Source organism: Protopterus annectens, chromosome 6.part0, assembly GCF_019279795.1.
Source record: "Protopterus annectens isolate FY-2018-M chromosome 6.part0, PAN1.0, whole genome shotgun sequence".
Taxonomy (NCBI): domain Eukaryota; kingdom Metazoa; phylum Chordata; order Ceratodontiformes; family Protopteridae; genus Protopterus; species Protopterus annectens.
In genome coordinates this window covers 1,920,049,449-1,920,068,971 of record NC_056737.1, presented here as the reverse complement: position 1 = coordinate 1,920,068,971, position 19,523 = coordinate 1,920,049,449, and the positions used below count along the sequence as shown (strand labels likewise).

Here is a 19,523-nt window from a genome sequence, read left to right as displayed (position 1 = left end):
ATGCAGCAGATGGAGCGAGCAGAGAGCAGAGCAGTGGGTTCAGGAATTTCCCTAAGGAAACATTCCTGGATGCGCTTGTGTGACTTTGCGGAATCTTTTAAATATTCCTTTATTAATGCTTCTTTTGATGGCTCGTCCTTGTTCAGGCCAAAAGTCAAGGACACACAAACCAGGTGTGAGCAAGAAGGAAAAACTCTCTCTCTGCCATGGGAGTCCATTTTTCCATACCTTCTAGACCTTATCCAAAAGGCCAGAAGGGAGGAAAGATGTGGTTCTGTAAATCCCAGAGTTTTTCAGGGCACATGGTGACTCTTCCTTTAGGGGCAGAGGGGGGGGGGTACAAATGGAAGACTCCATCCATGTGGCAGAGGGGGTCTGCAAAATCAGGGCGATGGGGATTCCATCCGTGATAGGCCCTTTCAGCGCTCCTGAAAGGAGGCCCATCTGTCCATCTTTGGAGGCAGTCGGGGGTCTATTATCTTTGTACCTAGAAGCATGGCTGGAAATAAAAGACAAGTGGGTACAAAGTATCATATCCAGAGGCTACTCCATTCCCTTTTCCCTTCCCAAACATAAAGAACACCCCAGATGTTCCACCTAGTCAAAGGGATCAAGCAACCCTAATTCAAAAGTTGCTAGACAAGAGTCATCCAGGGAGAGTCCCTGCAGACCAAATAGGATCTGGAACTTACTGGAGATTCTTTTTAGTGCCAAAAAGAACAGGGGACTTGGAGGCCCATTTTGGATCTCAGCAAATTAAATGAATCGGTAAAAAAGATCAAGTTCCAGATAGTAACACTGCAGTCTATTCTTCCCTTTCTGGGAAAAGACAATTGGATGTGCTCTGTAGACTTCCAGGTTACGTACTACCACATAAAGATGGACAGGCCATCCAGGAGTCATCTGTGCTTCTGACTGGAAGCTAGTCATTACCAGTTTCGAGGTCTGCCGTTTCGTCTCACTACAGCCCTCAGAGTGTTCACCAAGTGTATGGCAGTAGTCATGGCTCACCTGAGACGTCTAGGATTCAAAGTGTTTCCATATCTAAATGACTGGCTCCTAACTGCCACCACCAAGCATCTACTACTGGAAATGAGACGCCGCATTATCACTCTGCTCTCACCTGGGAATCGCAATAAATTGCGAAAAAATCTGCCTTGTTGCCATCACAATATACTGTATTTATATGAGCAGATCTAGACGCAATAAACATGATGGGAAAACTTTCTACAGAAAGAGTTTTAGTTCTGAGACAGCAAGTCTCCAACCTTCTCCCCAAGACGAGAGTGCAGGTGAGAACCGTCTTGGGAACCATGGTGGCACAAATAACTTTAGTTCCATTAGCACGCATGTACATGAGAATTCCGCAGTGGCTACTATTCACTCAGTGGTCATTGCAGGAACTGCCCATTGTCTCACCAAATTCTGTTGAGTCCTGCAAGAAGGACCATCACTGGTGGCTTCACTCCAGTCATGTGACATCAGGTCAACCCTTTCTTCCTCCACAGCCTGTGGCCACAGTGACCATGGACGCCTCCCAGATAGGGTTGGAGGGGCATTATCTGGGAAGGACAGTCCAAGGCACTTAGCAGGATCACAAGGCCCATTTGCACATCAATATCCTAGAGATAAGAAACAGTGCTTTTGACATTGCAGGCACTTCAGGACTCTCTCCCGCTGGGAACAGTTGCAATATAGACAGACATGTCAGTTGTCTGGTACATAAACAAACAAGGAGGGACCAGGTCTTACCCTTTTTTTCAAGAGGCCCTGAGAGTATGGTAGTGGGCGATCTCCTCCCAGTGTTTTCTGATGGCAATGCACACACCCTGGGGAAATCCACCGTGATAGCAGACAAACTCAGCAGAGCAATTCTCATGCCTCACGAGTGGTCCCCAAAACAAGAAGTAGCGGAGATGATCTTCCGCAAATGGGGCCAGCCTTGCTTTGACCTTTTTGCCACATTCATGAATGCCAACTGCAGCAGCTATTTTGCCCTGATCCCCCTCTCCAGGGGAGTCAAGAGATGCACTTGTACATGATTGGCCACCAGGTCTTCTTTATGCCTTTCCTCTGCTACCCAAGGTTCTCCAGAATGCCAACTTGTTGGGCGCAAGTTGATTCTCATTGCCCCATATTGGCCTCATCAGATTTGGTTCTCCTTCTGTCGGCCTTGTCTTCAGGAGGAGCTGTGGGTTCGGGACCCAGTTCCTGACCTTCTGACTCAGACGTCCGGAATGCTCCACCCTTGCCTTCAAACCCTCAAATTGACAGCTTGATTGCTCCAATTCCAAATATAGCCAGGCTTCCTCACCTTTCTTCTGTGAAACATATGTTGAGCTCTTCCCGTAAGGCCTCAACGAGAAAATTATATAGGAGTATATGGAAACGATTCTCTTCCTGGGCATTAAGTAAACACATTGACCCCTTTTCTGCTCTTGTAAGTTCTATTCTTGAATTTCTGGAGAAACTAATGAAGGCGCAGCTGCAGCTGCCATTCTTGTGCAGTTCGCAGCAATATCTAATTTCCATGTAAATGATTTGGCTCCAAATTTGATGTCTTACAGACTATGCAAAGCCTTCCTGAAGGGCAGTAATCTGTTAAGCCCACCCATAAAAACTCCTCTTCCACCATGGGAACTAAACTTTGTTCTCTCCTGTTTGATCCCCCCCCCCCTTTGAACCTGCATCATCATGTGAGCTACAATTCTTAACATGGAAAACAAGTATGTTGATTGCCATCACTTCTGCCTGAAGGGTTTCAGAGCTGCAAGCATTATCAATCAAGCCACAATATATGCTTTTCCACAAAGAGAGTATCCCTTCGCACAAACCCATCCTTCCTACCAAAAGTATGCTCTGAGTCTAACCAAAATCAGTCCATAGAACTGCCCGTTTTTTTTCCCCAGCTATGGCAACAAGGCAGAATATATGCTTCGCCTACTGGATGTACACCGTTACGTTTCTACTTGTATAGGGCAAAAGACTTCAGGAAATTTGATCAATTATTTGTTTCATTTTTAGAAGCAAAGAAAGGTGCTCCTGTATCTAAGGTCACACTTTCAAAATGGCTATTGGATTGTATTAACTTTATATACAATTCTAACAACTAAAGTTGAGGGTCATTCTAAGAGAGCCATAGCATCATATTCTGCCTTTCGCGCTAGGCTACCACTTGATACCATCTGTGCTGCCGTGACTTGGGCAAGGCCTCATACCTTATCACTCATTACAAAGTAGATTTGGCCTCCAGGGTAGGGCTTCCTTTGGGTCCACTGTCCTGAAGAATATACTCCCGTGAGCCACCCAGGAAATATGGTGCTAGGGACGCTGTCACAACCGGTAAGAATGAAGGCGAGGTAGGACAACATAACATAAATAAGTTATGTACTCACCATAATGTTCCACATTTGTTTTCCATCTCACCTTCATTCGTGCATCCCATCCTCCTTCCCCCTGCCTATGGCTCCTGGAGTACCAAGAGGTTCTTTAATTTGGCAAGTGTGGTCTCTGACCCTCATCATTGTCTTTTATAAGATGTAATACTACCTTGGGTAACTGGGGTTATCAGCAAACAAGATCTGGGGAGCTTCATTAGAACATAATGAGAAAGGGATACAGCCATGAGCCAGTGGAAGACCTTAAGCTTTAGTATATGCCGAGTCGGAACCGAGGATCGGTTCCGAACCCAACCAGTGAAAATGAAGGCAAGATGGACTATAAACATGGAACATTCTGGTGAGTACATAACTTCTTTTTTGATTACTTTTATATGAATGTAAATTTGCCTGTGTCGCAGGTGATTAATTCAATAAAAGTGTTTAAAAAAAATAGCAAGGGGCAGAGGTTCCATCTACCATTATTGAGTGCCGTCAGGGGTCAGAACCTCCAAAATTTTCAAGGCTGATGTCCCACTTAAAAATAAGCAGAAAGCTAAACATATTTCTCTTGTTCCCAATGATCCTCAGAGAGAATGGTAAAAATTTCCACAAGGCCTGTTTAATGCCCTTATGACTCTTAAGCCTGCACAAGGAGTTTCTGTTACTGGTCTTCTACCCTTCTTAAGAGACCTAGGTTTCTTTTGAGTGCCTTACATATTCCTCCAGATTCCTTTGCCACTTAACTATGGTTCTGAGAAAGAAGCATCTATCAGTCCTGACTCCTCCTTTTGAGGAGATTTCCTTTGGGGATAGTATTTCTAGAATGATGGAATTATTCAAATGGGACTGTGCTCAGGTGCCTGATATTCAGAAGTGGTACTATGAACTTCTATAAATGGAGTCTCCTAGACCCTCTGCTGTTCCTCCTGTTCTTGCTGCCTTGCTAGATGCTTTTTCCACTGCTTCTGAGGCCACTGATTCCCAACACCCTGCTCTCAAAAAGACTGATAGATTTTATAAAGTGCCCGAAGACCACAAGTTTCTTTGTAAGTGTCCCTCTGCTGACCCTTCTGTGGTGTTAGTTGCTTCTGATAAGCTACTAAGTTGCTTCCATCTGATAAGGATAGCAAGACCATGGAGAGGCAGGGTAAGAAGCTGTATACTTCTGCTAACCCTAGCCTTTAGAGCTGTTCACTGTCGGACACCTATGACTGGATATCTTCTCTGTCAAGGTTGTCAGGCTATTTCAGATCTCCCTGATTCTGAGGGGAAGACTTCTGCTCTTGCTTTGCTAAGGATGTCCACCCAAGTTGCTTGCCATTCCATTATATGCAGCTATGTTGCATCTGATGCTTCATTTAGGGCTGCTGCTTTTGGATCTGTTTTGAGGAGGTATTGGCTCAGACTTCAGGTTTTGCCTAATGGTATTAGGGCTAAACTGATGGATGCTCCTCTGGAAAATAACCATTTGTTTGGTGCTGTTGCTGCAGAGTTGATTAAGTTCCTGCAAAAAAAAGTTGAAGCATGTTTTTGTTTCCCCTGTACCTAAGTTTGAGGAATTATTCTAGTAAGCCTGCTTTTGTCCATAGACAGTCCTGCTCCGGTCTGAAGCTCCTTGCATTGCTCTCTGATACATTTCCTTTTTCTGTCTCTCTCTCTCTCCCTTCCTATTTGACTACAGATCACCCAATAGTCCCGGGTTCTTTCCATAATTCACCAGGGTTATTACATGGTTTAGAAATGTCTTCTCCCTTTTCTGGGCATTCCTTAGCCTCCTCAGGAACAACTGTCTTTTTTTCCCCAGAGATGCTTCAAGCCTGTTAGCTCAGGGAACTGTTCAAGAAGTTTAGGGGGAGGGGTTTTATTCCAGAATGTTTTTGGTCCCCAGGAAAGAAGGCATCTGATAACCCATTCTGGATCTTTCTCAGCTAGACACCTTTTTGAAGGGCCCTTCCTTCTGGATGCTGTCTCTTCAAACCTTGTTTCCTCTGCTACTTCCACAGGCTTTTCTGGTTTCCCTGGATTTCAAGGATGCTTATCTACACATTCCTATTAATCCCCTTTTCAGGAAATTTTTATATTTCTCTGTTTCTTGGCATTTTCAGTTCTCTGCTTTGGCCTTTGGCCTCTCTACTGCTCCAAGGATCTTCACCAGATGGCCTTGATCCTGTGATTGCTTTCTGCAGGTTAAGGAGGATACAGGTCTTTCTGTACCTGGACAACCTGCTTTTTCAGGCCTATTTTCCAGAGATCTTACTAAAGAATCTATATTGTCATTTCTCTCATGCACAGCCTGGGGTACACTATAAATTTCAAGAAGTCTTTCCTGACTCCTCCTTAGGATCATGTTTTTCTGGGATGTATGATCCAAATCCAGTGCTGACATCCCTGCCTCCTCCTCAGGGTCGTAACTCTCATTGTTTTCTTTCACTCTCTTCTTCTGGCTTCAGTCACAGCCAGAAATTTACTGAGGGCTTTAGGTTACATGGCTTCTACCATTCCTATGCTTCTCCTAGCCAAACTCCACATGTGAAAGCTCCGGTGGTTTCTAAAGTAAGTCTGGCTTCAACATTCCCATACTTTAGATTTTCTTGTCCCTCTTCTTTCATACCTAAAGCTGGAACTTCAGTGGTGGATTTCTCAGTTGTCCCTCCTCCCAGGGCTTCCTTTTCAACCTCCACTCCCCTCTTAGGAACTTTTCACAGATGCCTCGGGCATGGGATGGGAGGCCTTCTTCGGCCCTCTGAAAGTGCAGGCCCTTTGGTCAGTTCAGCGAAAGATAGACCATATCAGTGTCAAAGAGATGACAGCTATTTTGCTGGCTATTCAAGCTTTTCATTTTGTTTCCTTCCAGTGGCCCTCAAGATTCTCACAGACAATACCACAGTGATGTGGTATGTCAGCAAGCAAGGGGGGGGGGTGGCGCGGGGGGCAAGGGGGGGGGTTCTGTCCTGTGCAGTTTAGCTCTTCAAGTTTGGGAGTATCAGGTGACCTTTCAAGCAGTTTACATTCCCTCAGATCAGAACATAGTGGCAGATTCTCTGAGCAGGTCCATAACACAATCTCATGAGTAGATGCTTCACAGGGATGTGTTTCTGGACATTGTCCACCAGTGGAGTACTTAAGCAGATCTGTTTGCGTCCCCTTTGAACAGACAGCTTCCTCTATTTTGTGCCAGAGCCCCATGCCCTCTGGCCTGGAAGGTGGATGCCCTCTCTTTTTCTTGGAAGGGGATGTTTCTTTATGCTTTCCGTCCCATTCCTCTCATTCCGAAAGTCCTGTTCAACATAAAACGGGATGTTCCCAAAATCTTGCTGGTGACTCTGTTTTGGCCCAGACAACATTGTTTCCCTGTTCTGCATGTTGCCAAGGCCAGGATGAACCTACTCTCATAAGACAAGGGATCTCTCATTCATCTTCATATGTCCACTCTTCAACTGACGTTGTGGGTGATAGGGTTTTGATCTGCTGTAGACAACTTTTTTTTTTCTGAAGACGTGCTTCAGGTCCTGCTGAAGGCCAGGAAACCCATTACTAGGAAATCTTACTAATCCAAATGGAAGAGGCGTTCTGTTTGATGTCTTTCTAGTAGCCTGGATCCGCTTACTGTAGATGTTCCTTTGGTTTTCTCTTATTTGTGCGAATTGCTCTGTGCTGGGTTGACATATTCTTCTGTTAATGACCACTTATCGGCTATCTCTGCTTGTCTACCTTTGACTCCCCCTTTAGCCTCTGGATTTGAGGCTATACAGTTTCTTGATGGCATCCTTCACATTAGGCCTCCCTGGAAGCCTGTCCCTCCTTCCTGGGACCTTAAGTTTGTTTTAGAAAAATTGACTCTGGCTCCTTTTGAGACTACTGCTTCAGCTTTGTTACAGCATTGTTCATGGAAGATTGTTCTTCTTTTGGCCCTTACTTCTGCCAGACAAGTGTCTGAGCTGCAGGCCATTATGGCTGTTCCCCCTGCTTACTTTCCCGTAAGGAAAGGGTGTCCCTTTGAACTAATTTATACCCAAGGTGGTTAATGAGTTTTCTCTTTATCTGTCTTCGTTTGCCCAGTTTTTCCCTTCTCTGCTGTCTGCTAGTGAGAAGGTTTTGCACACCTTGAATTTGCATAGACAACTCTGATATTATTTGGGTAAGACTGAAACTTTTCATAAATCTGAACAGCTTTTTGTTTCTTTTCATCCAAGGTCTTTAGGTTTGGCTGTTTCCAAGCAAACCATTTTTTCTTGGATATCTAAAGCTATTTCTTTTTGCTATTCTTTTCATGGGAAGAGCTTTCCTTCTGTTAAGGCTCATTCTGTTAGGCCTCTGGCTTCTTCTGGTGCTTTCTGAAGGGGTTGGATACCAATCCTATTCTTGAGGCAGCTACGTGGACTTCTGTGCATACCTTTACCAAGCACTATAAGTTGGATGTAACTTCTAGGGCCAGAGCAGCTGGTTTTGGTAGGACCATTTTCCATGGCTTCCTAGAGGGCTCTGCTGGCCCTTCCTCCTCCCACTCTTCTTGAGCTTTGGCACTCTCCCTGTTGTAAAGAATACTGCAACAGTGGTAAGGAAGGGTGTAGTACAGTTGTGTAAAATCTTATAACAGTAGATGTCCTTCTCTCCACTGTTGCAGTATTCAGTCCCTCCCTCCTTCACCTAGCAATTTTTCTTCTGGATATGCTTGTTACCTGCTAGTATCCGTGGATTGTCATTCCTACTGGGGCTTTTCAGTTCTGAGGATGGTACGTCTGGATGTCACCTTTATGCCCAAGTTGTGCGTGGGGAGCATGTGTGTGATATATGGCTTACCCGTTACAACCTAAAGGCTTTTGTATACTGGCCGAACATCATGGCTTCCCTTAGCATGGGAGTCCCTATTGTAAAGAGTACTGCATAACATTCACTGTTATAGTAAGAATTTACACAACTCTACTTTCTGTATAAAATCTTCTGTCAACCTTAGATGTTCTGTAGTCCTATCTCGCCTTCATTTTTTACACATGGGTTCGGAGCCGATCTTCTGCTCCGACTCTGCCTATTAGCAAGCTCAAAGTCTTCTAGTTGGCTTGTGGCTAGGTAGTTATCCCATGGTGCACCAGTATAATCCCCAGATCTCATTTGCAGCGTCGATGAGTTCAGATGTGCTTGTTCTTGGCCATGGCTAAGTTTAACACATTTTGCTACTTTTTCTCTATTTTAGTTTAACTTTTCTAGTTATATAGCCTTTGCTAGCGTTTTACTATTGTTAGAGCAGTTGTTGTCTGCTGAAGTACCTTTTTTCTTATATTTAGTGAATTATTGTTGAGAACAGATCGTCCGTTGGCCTAATTGTTCTCCTTGGTATTCTATGTGCCAGTTTTGTTCTATTTGATGGGCGTTTTGCCCCTAGTTGTTATTTATAGTGCTACATTAGCCTAGACATTTGGTAGTTGATTAGTGCTTGCTGTTAAGGCATGCGTTGCGCTCAATTTAATCTTCTGTGTATAGTGTTCTTTAGTGTGTTATTAGCTTAACTAGTTATATTTAGAGTAATCCGCCGAGTTATTTGTCAGATATTTACCTTAGTTGACAAGGGTTCTTGACATTTCAGCCCTCTTTGATTCTTCGGCATAGAGTTTGTATACAGGCCTTTACCTTGTGTGCATGTGTCCGTATATGTGGTAGTTTCAGACCTTTACTATCCTCTGTTCTAGGTCCGTTTGAGTTAGAGGACCTAGATTTCTCCCTTTCTTCTCTACCCAGGGCTAGGCCCATTTGAGTTAGAGGACCTAGTCCTCTCTGTGTGTTTAGCTTGTGTCTTTTTGCTGCATCATCAGTGCCATGTCTAAAGAGGCTAAAGATCATAAACCCTCGGGGTTTAAGAAATGTGTGAAATGCTCGCAGAAGAGGTCTTTTACCGATGGCCACAGTAACTGTGTGTATGGCCTCGGAGCCATCCATTTACAAGAAACATGTTTGTTTTGCCTTCTTTCAGTGTCAGGGTATTACAGGAGCGGAAGAATAAACTAATATTAAAAGATCTCCTTAAGCATTCCTTTGAGGAAGACTTGGCCAGTTCGTCTTCCTCCTTTAAATCACATGGATCTAGAAAAGAAGACTAAACCTTCCAAAAGGCATTCTCCGGCTCCATCCGATTCCTTGGAACCACCTCCCAAAATGTCAAAGCCAGACAAGTCTTCTCTCTCCCCATCTCCACTGATTTCGGAACCAATCTAGGGTATACCTACTATGACTTACAGTGTCTGCTCCAGGCAGTTTGGAGCCGACCACTAATAGCAGACATCGAAGCCGGTCCAGAGATCCTTTGCTGTTCTCCCCAACTTTAATGTTCCCTATCTTACAGAGGACTAGATCTCCCACACGGTCTACCAGATTTTCCAGGAGCCTATTAGAAGAAGATGTGAAGAGAGTAGTGCTGAGACTCCTGAAGTCATCTGCCTTACCCAAAATGCTGTTGGCTCCAACCCAGTCTGTCTCAGAGCCCCTTGAGTCCATTTCCCCTTTTTTGATTCCTCCTCCGAACCATGCAGGGCTTTCGGAGCCGGAGTGCTTGGTACCGCTGGTTGTGGAACCCTCTGTTCCAGCTCCCCCCGAGGCTGTATCAGAGCAGAGTTCTGCTCCAACACCTTCGGTGTCATCTGTGGTGTCTAGGAGCCGAAGCTCCCCAGTCGGCCCTGACAGGGATGCCTGGAACCAGACCTCTTCTGTTCCGAATCTCCCTCTCGGTACGTCGGCTAGGGTGAGCTCAGACCTACATCTATCTCGGAGCTGATGGCTCTGAAGCCGATGACTTCGTCCATTTCCTCGGAGCCAGGGAGATCTTTGGAGCCGGAGAGGTCAGCCTTCGAGATGAGGAGTGTGCTGTCCTGATCATCAGCTCCACCCAGGGGTACTGACACTCTTCCCCCTCGGGCACCGACCTCCGTCTCAGCACCTACTCCCTCTCTAGACAGCAGAGACCTGCAGCCTCAGGAGCCCCCGGGCTGGTGGCCCCCACTCTTCCGAGACCTCCCCGGAATACCCTTCTGAGGAGTCCCCTCAGAAGAGGAAGCATGTAGATTTGTAGGACGAGTCTCTTACCTCCGACACTGACCTTGAGGAGTCAGAAGGGTCTCCCAAGCCATCCTCTGATGATGGCTCCTTTGTTGACATCTTAGAGATCCTTAAGCAGAGGTGCGGCTGGCCCACTGTTACCCCTTCTGATGAAGTGTCTGTGTACCTGAAGGCTTTCGGGTCTCAACCTTCAGCCTCTTGGGTGTATCCACCTTTTGACAAACTTCTAGATCTTGTTAGTAGAAAGGTGTGGGAGACTCCTGATGCTCTGGAGCTAGTCCCCAGGAGACCCAATAAATTTTTGTCAGCCCCTAAGGAGAAGTTGTTTTTATCCAAGGGTGTTCCTGTAGATGCCATGGTGGTTGCGGAGGCCACTAAGAAGGAACTAGCGGAGACTTAATCTGTCCACCTGCCGAACAAGGAGTCTCGAACGATGGACAGGTATGGGAAGCATATTTTTACATCAGCGGCATTCACTCTTGGATCGCTGAACTACCTAACACATTTTACATTTCACAAGGCTTCAGAGAGAGCTCCTTAAGGAGTTAGGAGAGACTCTACAAGGTACATCTACTGAAGGAGTCCCTGATCAGGTGTCTGCTCAGTTGTCTACATTGAATTCCATTAACTCATCCATGAGGCTGATCTCTTATGCAGCCGATGGAGCGAGCAGGGCAGCGGGTTCAGGAGTTTCCCTTAGGAGGCACTCCTGGACTCGCTTGTGTAATTTTGTGGAGCCGTTCAAGTCTACCTTTACCAATGCCCCTTTTGACGGTTCTTTCATGTTTGGACCTAAGGTAAAAGACACACTCTCTGCCGTGGGAGTACGTTTTACCGTTCCTTCTAGACCATACCCCAAGGTCAGAGATGTGGTAAAATGTGGTTTAAGAAGTCCCAGAGGTTTTTCCAGAATGCACAGGGTGAATCCTCCTTCAGAGGCAGAGGAGGAGGAGCAAATGGTAGACGTCGGCAGGGGCAGACCGCAAAACCAGGGAGGCCGTGATTTGTTTAGAGGCCGGCCCTATCAGCGCCCATGATGTGGGGCCTGACTGTGCTTCTCTAGAGCTGGTCAGGGGTCACATTTCTTTGTATCCGGAAGCCTGGCTAAGTATCACAGAGACAAATGGGTATAAAGAATTATCACCAGAGGTTACTCCATACCCTTTTCTCTTCCATCTCATGTTCCCAAGAGGATCCTGGATGTTCCACCCAATCACAGGGATCAAGCAACTGTAGACGTGAATAAGTTGCTCACAAACTGAGTCATCCAAACCATCCCTGCAGAGCAGGTAGGAATCGGAACTTACTCCAGATTCTTTTTAGTGCCAAAACGTACAGGGGACTGGATGCCCATCTTGGACCTCAGCAAGTTAAACGAATCCATAAAGGACAAGTTCCGGATGGTGACACTGCAGTCTATACTCCCTCTGTTAGGGAAAGACACTTGGATGTGCTCAATAGACCTCCAAGATGCGTACTACCACATAAAAATGGACAGAGCGTCGAGGATCCATCTATGATTCCAGCTGGGAGCCAGTCACTATGAGTTTCATGCTCTGCCCTTTGGTCTCATCACAGCCCCCAGGGTGTTCACCAAGAGTATGGCAGTAGTGACAGCTCACCTGAGATGTCTAGGATTCCAAGTGTTTCCATATCTGGATAACTGGCTCTTGACCGGCTCCACCAAGCATCTACTTCTTCAAACCAGAGACTCCACTATCCAACTTTGTGCCCAGTTAGGGATTACTTGTGAATTGGGAAAAGTCTGCCTGATCGCCCTCTCAATTTGTGACTTTTATAGGCGCAGAAATAGACATAGTCGCCATGTTGGCTCATCTTCCAGCAGAAAGAGCACAGAATCTCGTACAAGTTCTTTGTCTTCTCCCCCTCCAGAAAGTCAAGGCAGAGACCGTGCTGAAACTTCTAGGGACCATGGCCTCCACCATATTACTAGTCCCTCTTGCCAGACTACACATGCGGATTCTTCAATGGCTTCTATCGTCCCAGTGGTCCTTCCAACAACTGCCTCTATACCATCACATCCTGTTAAGAGTCTTGCAAAAAGGACCTCCGTTGGTGGATCCAACCCATCCAACTAACCACAGGCACTCTATTCCTTCCTCGCCAACCCGTTGCTACTGTGACCATGGATGCCTCACAGGTAGGGTGGGAGGGCATTATCTAGGCAGGACTTTCCAAGGCACATGACAAGATCACGAAGTCCACCTGCATATCGATGTCTTAGAGATGAGGGCAGTGGTTCTGGCATTGCAAGCACTCCAGGACTTTCTTCCTCTTGGGACGATAGCAATACAGTCAGACAACATGTCTGTAGTATGGTATCTTGACAAACAAGGCGGAACCAGATCATACCCACTCTGTCGAGAGGCTGTTCGTGTTTGGAAATGGGTGATATCTTCCCAGTGCTTTCTAGTGGCAACACACATTCCGTGGACCAACAACATGATAGCCGACAAACTCAGCTGGGCAATCTTGATGCCTCACGAGTGGTCTCTGAAGCAAGAAATAACAGAACAGATTTTCCGCAGATGGGGACAACCTTGCTGTGATCTTTTTGCCAGCCCAATCGACTCCAAATGCAGCAGCTATTTTTCCCTTATCCCCCCTCCAGGGGGTCACCAAGAGACTCCCTTGTTCATGATTGGCCCCTGGGTCTCCTTTATGCTTTCCCTCCCTTTTCTCTCATATCCAAGGTGGTTCAGAAAGCAAAACTGTTGGGAAGCAAATTGATCCTTATCACTCCTTACTGGCCTTGGCAGGTTTGGTTCCCCTTTTTCGGGCCTCATCTACTAAACCACCCATGGACTCTGGACCCAGTGCCAGATCTTTTGACGCAGATGTCAGGCTCTCTTCATCCCAACCTCCATACCCTCAATTTGACAGCTTGGCTGCTTCAGTTCCATCCCTAGTCAGGCTTCATGATTTCTTACCCGCTGTGACCCACATTCTTACATCTTCTCACAAACCCTCCAGTAGAAAGTTTTACACCAGAAAATGGAGAAGGTTTTCTGTCTGGGCTGAGGAAAGGAATGTTGACCCGTATACCACATCTATTCCAGTAGTATTGGAATTCTTGTCTGAACTTTTTCACTAGGGTTCTACTGCTGCCACAATTAGGGTTCAGTTGGCAGCAGTATCAAATTTTCATTTGGGTCAACATGAGTCCAATCTGATGTCGCACAGATTGTGTAAGACCTTCCTTAAAGGTGCTAATTTGTTGAGACCTCACTTTCAGGAACCGGTAGCTTCATGGGATGTAAACTTCGTTCTATCCAAATTAACGTCTTCACCCTTTGAACCAGCTCATTCGTGTTCGTTGGTGTCTGTCTTGTAAGACTTTGTTTCTGGTGGCAATCACATCTGCTAGATGAGTATCAGAGTTACAAGCACTGTCTGTCGAGCCCCCTTATTTGATTTTTCACAAAGATGGAGTATCTTTTCGTACTAATCCATCCTTTGTCCCCAAGGTGTGCTCTCATAACAACTTGAACCAAACTATAGAGCTTCTGGTCTTCTTCCTTAATCATTCCAACACAGCAGAATACAGATTCCATCAGTTGGACGTTCACAGACAATTAAGGTTCTATCTACACCGAACCAAGGAATTCAGGTAGTTAGACCAATTGTTTCCTTTTCCAACTCTGATTAGGTCTCCCAGTTTCCAAAGTGACCCTTTCAAATTGGATCTCCAGTTGTGTATCCTACATTTATTCTTCTGATGGTAAGCCTTTACCGTTCAAAATTAAGGCTCATTCTACAAGATCCCAGTCTACTTCTGCAGCCTTTCAAGCCAGGGTTCCAATTGATAATATTTGTGCAGCAGCAACATTGGCTACCCCTCACTCCGTTATTACTCATTACAAATTGGATTTGACCTCTAGTGGTAGAGCCTCCTTTGGTTCCATGGTACTCGGGAGTATTTTTCCGTGAGCCACCCAAGAATAAGGTGCTAGGGACGCTGTCCCATGTGTAAGAATGAAGGCGAGATAGGACTACAGAACATAAAGAAGTTATGTACTCACCATAACATTCCATGTCTGTAGTCCATCTCTCCCTTCATTCTTACAAACCCACCCTCCTACCCTCTTCCTGGAAGGATGTGGAGACAAAAATTTTTTTCTTAACAAGTGGAGACCTTTTATTATTGTTCTTTTTGGATAGTTTTTTGTTCTTTCTTTCTATAGCTGGCAGCAAGCAAGATCTGGGGATTATACAGGTACACCATAGGATACATACCTAGCCACGAGCCAACTAGAAGACTTTGAGCTTGCTAATAGGCCGAGTCGAACCATGTGTAAGAATGAAGGGCAAGATGGACTACAAACATGGAACGTAATGGTGAGTACATAACTTTTTTTTGCAGATCGTGTGAATTTTTGTCTTGAAACAGATTACCTGCTTTTGATATTTGATGATATCAGTGATCATGATATAAAAATGCTTAATGTAGACCCTTTTTTACTCTGTTTGATGGCCTGTTAATCTTCTCCCAGTATTGCTCCCTCCTGTTCATGTCATACCAGCGATGATGCCCTGCTGTGCCTGTACTTCAATTCCCTCAGGATAAAGTGAGAACCACTGTGTTTCTTATAAGGCTGTGGCAAGAAGCAGTGTAGAAAACAGGTGAGGCTGGGTTTTGATGGATTTGAAGAATATTGGAATAGTTGCAAACAAGTCAGGAAGGCATTTGTGGGTGGCTGCATAAAGAGAAGAAATTGGAGGAGGTGCAGCCAGAAATCTTGTGTACAGTGAGCATTTTGCATTTACAATGATGATTTTTAAGTCTTGCTATTGCAAAAAAACTGAAGGCTAATTCTGTAATTTATTTATTGCAGTCACTGTTGGGTCAAAACCAGAGCACTCAGTCAACCTGGAAGGATTTTTCTAAGAAGGTGAAGTTACTGTTGCCGTACATGTGGCCATCTGGTCGTAGATTCCTGCAGATTCTAGTATTGCTTTGTGTGTGTTTACTGGGAGCTGAACGTGCCATTAATGTCTTTGTACCAATCTACAACAAAAATATAGGTAAGTTCTATCAGCTAGCTGGTGCTGCAATTGTCTAAAATAGGTTGTAAGTGCATAACCAGTGCTGGAAGTGAGTAGGTTGACAGTTTTTGTCCACTCTTAGCAAGGGTGCAGAGTAATAGCTGCCTAAAATTAGACATTTGGAGAAAGTAACCTTTTTTTTCAAATGCTGAGAATGGAACCTGAATTTTATTTCTCTAAGTTGCCTTTTGACCAGGATTATTCAGCTCAAGCCAGTAGGAGAGCTGCTTCCTAAGCCCACATTGTTTTTATCAAGGTTCATAGCTATGGGTTACTGTGCCTTAAGATTTGGTGACAGTCTGTGTGTTTCCAGGAAAATTTCCACAACTTCACTAGTAGTATTTCTTGAGGAGGAACACCTTTAGTTATGGGGTCCCTTCAGACTGGCTTCAATGTGTCCTTCATTCTGATGGGGTTTCTTTGTCACCTATGCTGGATGCCCTTCTTATTTACATAACCAGCTTGACCTCAGGAGGTTTTCTAGGGTATGTACGTGATTTGGACACTTGGAGTATTGGGCTTCTTTTGGCTGGGGTGCTGCCTTTTTTAGGGATAGTGCAGCTGTCCTGCTTTACAGGATGGTTGAGCCTGTTGAGTGTGGGCGGGATCAAGTGCTCACAGCATTTGCTCCCGTGACTGCCATGTATGAGGTCAGTCTTAGGGTCTTACAGGGGTTCTACAGAACCAGTGATGGACAGCCCAGTTGCATCCTCCCTGTCTTGTGTGGGTGCAGAACATGGTGTAGTAGGGTGGCTCACCTGAACTCCCTTTTAGTTTTGTGGGATTGTAGATGGCATTCTGGACTTTCCTAAACCAGGGATTCCAATCGTAGCAGGTAGTCTGTGAGGCAGCTCTTTGAGTGGGGTAGGATGTTTGCCCCTTCTCCTTTATTGGGTTCACTTTCCCTTCTAAGAAGACTAGCTTTGGAGTTTTTTTTTCATTAATTCTTATTCTTTGTAATGACAGCTCAAGAGGAGTAAGGCTGTGAGTAGTCAATGAGCTTTGTTCTGTAGTCAAGAGTCTGATTCCCTTCCTGTCTGTTTGCCAGCAGTGCAACTCTTAAGTCACTTAACTAGACAATGCTACAGGGCTGTAGCTGGAATGGATCCCTGTGGATCACTCCCCTGCCCAGGTAAATCAGCAAACAAAAGCATAACTAAGTGGGAGTTTATTATGTGGTATGCCTTTATGGGTTGCCCTCCATTCCCCTTGAGAGGGAGCTCTTGACATTTGATCTTTGTTGGGCCTTGGGGTGCGGCTTTAGTAAGGCTTCCTGACAGTTACTTTGGGAACTCCTGTCACTTTGTCTCCCACAAATGCAGTGGATCAGCTGGGAAGATTTTGGTGATATTTGGTCCGTGCTTGGTGGCTCCTTGTCCAGACATTTACACGATTATTGTCATCTTTTAAATTGGAGTCCAAAGAGAACAGTAAATTGCTCTTGCCCTTTTGTGGCTGTTGGACCTCCCCACCCACTCTAACTTTGGTCAAGGATGTCCCCTTTACCTAGGCTGTGGCTTGCCTCACGGGTGACTGCTAATGGGCGCAGTAGGTGTTAACCCTACGGAGCTTGAGCCAGCCGGCCTTATGCTGTTATGGTGCTTAACACCAGTAAAGCTGAGGAGAATCCAGGGGACATCAGTAGCAGGCTTGGAGCAGCTATTTAGCTGTCAGAGTGAAAAAATCTTCAATACTGGCATCGAGAGGGCTGCTCCAAAGGGAGGAGGACAGGCTAACCCCCGTACATACAACTTAGCCTGCTCCCTACTACCTGATTCTTACCAGGGAATGGAAGATTTGATTAGGATTCCTAGGTGGGAACAATTCGGCTATAAAGCTGTCATCCAGCTTGAGTGCCTGGCTCCCATATGGCTGGAACAGAAATGCCAATTTAGTACTGGTAGTGAGTCCATCATTGGCAAAATCTTGAAAAAGTGTAGAAAAAAATGAATTTGATGTTATCCATCTCACTATTCCTCACTGTTTGGTCGTAGGATCAGCGATCTGATCCGAGCCAACAACTTGTCATACAGCTTTTAGGCTTGAGCTCCTCCCACTCCCATAATCTCTTGCCACCCTCTAACTCTTCAGATCTCATTTGTTCAGTATCAGAAGGAAGTGCCTTGGCTCAAGTCTCCTTGAGGATAAATGCTTAAAAAATGTTCTATCCTTTTTGCTGAATTCGGTAATTTCTGTAATTTTCTGTAACTTGTTTCAGCTATCTAGCTTAGTCTTAGGTCTGTAGTTTTTCTCCCCTCCTGTTTCTGTTATTGCTGTAGTAGTTAGGCTTTTGGTGACCTCTATTGTGGTTCTCAGCTTCTTTAGGGTAGTAGTTTTCTTATATGTTGTATTTTGGGTTACTGGTTGTGTCTTCCTGTAGGAGAAAGGGCATTCTCTTCCACCAGAGTTACCTCCTCTGCCGGATCCTTCTCATCCTGCTCATAGGTGTTTACTAGGCTAATGACCACAAGGGCCTTTTTAAGCCTAGCCATGCATCCCAAATCTCTGATAAGTTCTGTTACCCTTGATAAGTGTAAGCATGGGCCTTGGAGATGAAGCATTCACAGGTTACCTGTTTGCATTGGAGACATAGGTGCCAAAGCAGGGATGAATTTCCGTTTCCCCATCCAGTTGTCCAGGTTGCACTTGAATTGGGTTAGGGAGGAACTCTGCTTCACTTGGATGGGGAGCCTGTTCCATAGACTGTGTAGACTCTGGGATACATGCCTATCTCTCCAGCAGGTCCTGTTTATATCACAGGCAAGGTTTAAGCCTTTAGAACAGGTAATTCTGGTACTGTTTGTTTTGTGGATAAGTAGGAGGTGCATCGGAGTGGGGTCTGACAATGTCCTGTATGCTAGGCATAGGTCTCCCCACAAAAGCCCTGTAGGAGACCGAATACAGGCATAGGGCCTTGAGGCGGTCTGCATAGGACATATTACTTACCCTCTGTATTATTTTAGTGAGGAACGTCTGTGGACATTCCAGTTGTTGGATATGCTTGGTTAGGTACATACCAAAGGGGGCATTGTACTCAGTGATAGGTCTGATGAATGTTAAACAGTCCACCAGAACCAACAAAGGTTCAACCAAGAAAATAAAATGAAATTCGAACCACAGTGTGCACTGAATGAGTACTCAAGATCTGAAACACGAAGATTTATTCAACCAACAACAGACTAGCATATGCTTTCACCAGCAACCTGGCTTCTTCAGAGTCTGACAGTAAAACACTCCATATAAAAAAAAAACACTCCACATTTAAAGCAAGAATGCATTCTCCCCACCCATCCAATTAATCAATAAATCAATCAAACAGACAATTTCTTAAGAATACATTTACAACCAAGTATTAGTTTAAAAAAACAATTCATAACATTTAATAAACTTATAATAGTCATACACTACATATGTATACATATAAAAATGTAATATAAAATAACAGTTCCTCTAAATAACACTACTTAAATATTTTAACTGAGGCTTTATGGTGACACATTCATTTAGCCCAGGGCGCCTGGTAGCATTGAGCCTAAGCTGCCATTCCATTTCTAACCTTGCTACCCTGTTCTGTGCATCACACTGAATATTAGACTTAACCCTATCTATAATAAAAAATAAAAATTTGTTAAAATTCCCACATACTGCACTATGCAAATAAAGTGCATTGTGCTCATCCTTTCTCCTGATTGAACTGACATGTTCCCCTATTCTTGTTTTCAAGCTTGTAGTCATGCCCACATAAAATGCATCGCATGACATACACGAAGCAAGATATACACAATTCTTGGTGCTACAATTGCAAGCACCTGGACAAGATATCGTGCGTTGATACCCCACTACACTTACGTACGTCCCAACTGCTATGTATCTACATCCTCTACAGGAACCACATTTGCTCATGGCAGATCTAGTGTTGCTTCTACCCTCTCTTTCAAGTATACTCTTCAAGTTCTTTCCTTTTCCATAGACAATCACCGGGATATCACCTAGGATCATTTTAATATCTTTACTCAGAAAATATTTCCACAA

At 44.9% G+C, this 19,523-nt stretch overlaps 1 protein-coding gene across 1 annotated transcript in view; it reads left to right on the top strand.

Moving 5' to 3' along the window:
- The window catches only part of ABCB6 (ATP binding cassette subfamily B member 6 (Langereis blood group)), a 1,916,984-nt gene that overhangs the window by 175,029 nt on the left and 1,722,432 nt on the right, over positions 1–19,523 (top strand). The window contains exon 4 of the mRNA XM_044075230.1: positions 15,281–15,470. Within this exon, the coding sequence (XP_043931165.1) occupies positions 15,281–15,470 (190 nt within the window). The remainder of the gene's footprint in view (positions 1–15,280; positions 15,471–19,523) is intronic.